The sequence below is a fragment of the Desmodus rotundus genome, chromosome X (assembly GCF_022682495.2).
Source record: "Desmodus rotundus isolate HL8 chromosome X, HLdesRot8A.1, whole genome shotgun sequence".
Taxonomy (NCBI): Eukaryota; Metazoa; Chordata; class Mammalia; order Chiroptera; family Phyllostomidae; genus Desmodus; species Desmodus rotundus.
The window spans coordinates 25,174,166-25,176,317 of NC_071400.1; the positions used below are offsets into that span (position 1 = coordinate 25,174,166).

At 41.9% G+C, this 2,152-nt stretch overlaps 1 protein-coding gene across 1 annotated transcript; it reads left to right on the forward strand.

Annotated features, from left to right (window-relative positions):
- Positions 1 to 403: 403 nt before the first annotated feature.
- On the forward strand, positions 404 to 1,399 carry LOC112310549 (casein kinase I-like). The gene has a single exon (XM_024566749.2). The coding sequence runs from the start codon at positions 404 to 406 to the stop codon at positions 1,397 to 1,399; it is 996 nt and encodes a 331-aa protein (XP_024422517.1).
- The last annotated feature ends 753 nt before the right edge of the window (positions 1,400 to 2,152 follow it).

The window sequence follows — 2,152 nt, forward strand, 5'->3', positions numbered from 1 at the left end:
CCCTTTCTCCTCAGGGTGTCACTCTGACTGACGACGTGGTGTCAGCGGGATCTCCTCACAAACTGCGGCCTGTCTGAGCGGAGGTAATAAGGGTTCCTGTCGAAATATGGACCCTCTAGCGCCAGGAACCTAGGTTTTCAGCTTTTTGTCCCTTTCTCCTCAGGGTGTCACTCTGACTGACGACCTGGTGTCAGCGGGATCTCCTCACAAACTGCGGCCTGTCTGAGCGGAGGTAATAAGGGTTCCTGTCGAAATATGGACCCTCTAGCGCCAGGAGCCTAGGTTTTCAGCTTTTTGTCCCTTTCTCCTCAGGGCGTCGCTCCAATAGACGACTGACAGTCAACGAGCCCAGAGGCCTACTTACATCCTACCGGAAGTGTCCGGAGTTAGCTCGTCTGTCAAGATGGCGACCGGTGGTAGCAGCAGCCCCAAGCCAGAAGTCGTCATTGGGGGGAAATATAAACTGGTACGAAAGATCGGGGCCGGGTCCTTTGGGGACGTGTATCTGGCACTTAACTTAACCAATGGCGAGGGAGTGGCAGTAAAGGTAGAATCTCAGAAGGCCACTCATGCCCAGTTGCTGTACGAGAGCAAACTCTATAAGATTCTTCGTGGTGGCATTGGCATCCCTCGCATATGGTGGTATGGTCAGGAAAAAGATTACAATGTGCTGGTCATGGATCTTCTTGGACCTAGCCTCGAAGACCTGTTCAATTTTTGTTCAAGAAGTTTCACCATGAAAACTATACTTATGTTAGCTGACCAGATGATCAGTAGACTTGAATATGTCCACTCAAAGAATTTTATTCACAGAGACATTAAACCAAATAACTTTGTAATGGGTACTGGGCGTTATTGTAATACAGTATACCTTATCGATTTTGGTTTGGCCAAAAGATACAGAGACAGAAAGACAAAGCAACACATACCATACAAAGAAGAAAAAAGTCTCACTGGCACTATCCATTATGCTAGCCTCAATGCACATCTTGGTATTGAACAGAGTCGCAGAGATGACCTTGAGTCATTAGGGTATGTTTTGATGTACTTTAATAGAAATACCCTGCCATGGCAAGGAGTTAAGGCTGCCACAAAGAAACAAAAATATGAAAAGGTTAGTGAAAAAAAGATGTCCATCACTGTTGACCAGTTATGTAGCGGGTTTCCTGATGAATTTGCTATGTACTTAAAATACTGTCGTGGGCTTGGCTTTGAGGAAACTCCAGATTACAAATATCTGAGGCAGCTATTTCTCAATCTTCTACGTACCCTGAAACAACAAGGCGACAGCAGATTTGACTGGACAGTTTTAAAGCAGAGAGCAACACAGCAGGCAGCCCTTTTAAGTAGGCAGGCTCAGCCTGCCCAAGCCACCAGTGGTGTCCAAGCACCTAAGTAACAGAAGAAGTAGTAAAAGTACTAGGAACAGCATTTGTTTCTCCTGAAACTTAGAACTTTGAATTCATATGCACACTTGCAGACAAATGGTTGTGGACAACTATTTACTTGGTGTAAAGAATTTAACTTCAAAATAAACTACCTGTGGTCAGCATTATGTTGTGTTCTGAGTTGTGGCCTCTGTAATTGCGAGTATTAACTGAGAAAGCGAAACATAGTGTCCAGTGTACTATTGTATGCTTTTCAAGTAGAAAAGTTAACGGAATGGTTGACAAGCACAAATTGGTGGATAAATTGTTCATATGTTATTTTTTTAGTTAGAATCTTTTGCTGTGTTTTATTTCATTGAATTAATTTTACTGAATTCAGAAATTGTTTTTACCTAAATGTTTAAAATTAGTCTCTAAATAATCTATTTCACCTTGCAAATGTAGACCAGACTTTGTGGCAATTACTTTGTTTTTTTGTTAAAATCTTTTACTTTGAACTATACTGCTTTGAGATGTCATTTCAGAAGAACGGCATGAACAATCTTCAGCCACAGTTGTGATGGTTGCAAATGTTCACAATTGTGCATATATCCATCCCTGGGGTTTGCAAGTTCTTCACTTAAAACATTCTTAGAATGGTTGGCTTCTTGTTTGCAAGCCAGCTTGTATGGTAGCTACCAAAGATTCCAATGTTTATTGCTTACCTGTGCTAGAAATAACATCTAAAGTGAAGACTTAAGAAAAACTTAGTGACTATTAGGTTA

Bases quoted from the DNA above. Each gene is read 5' to 3' on its own strand.
- LOC112310549 (XM_024566749.2), top strand. From the start codon at position 404: ATGGCGACCGGTGGTAGCAGCAGCCCCAAGCCAGAAGTCGTCATTGGG.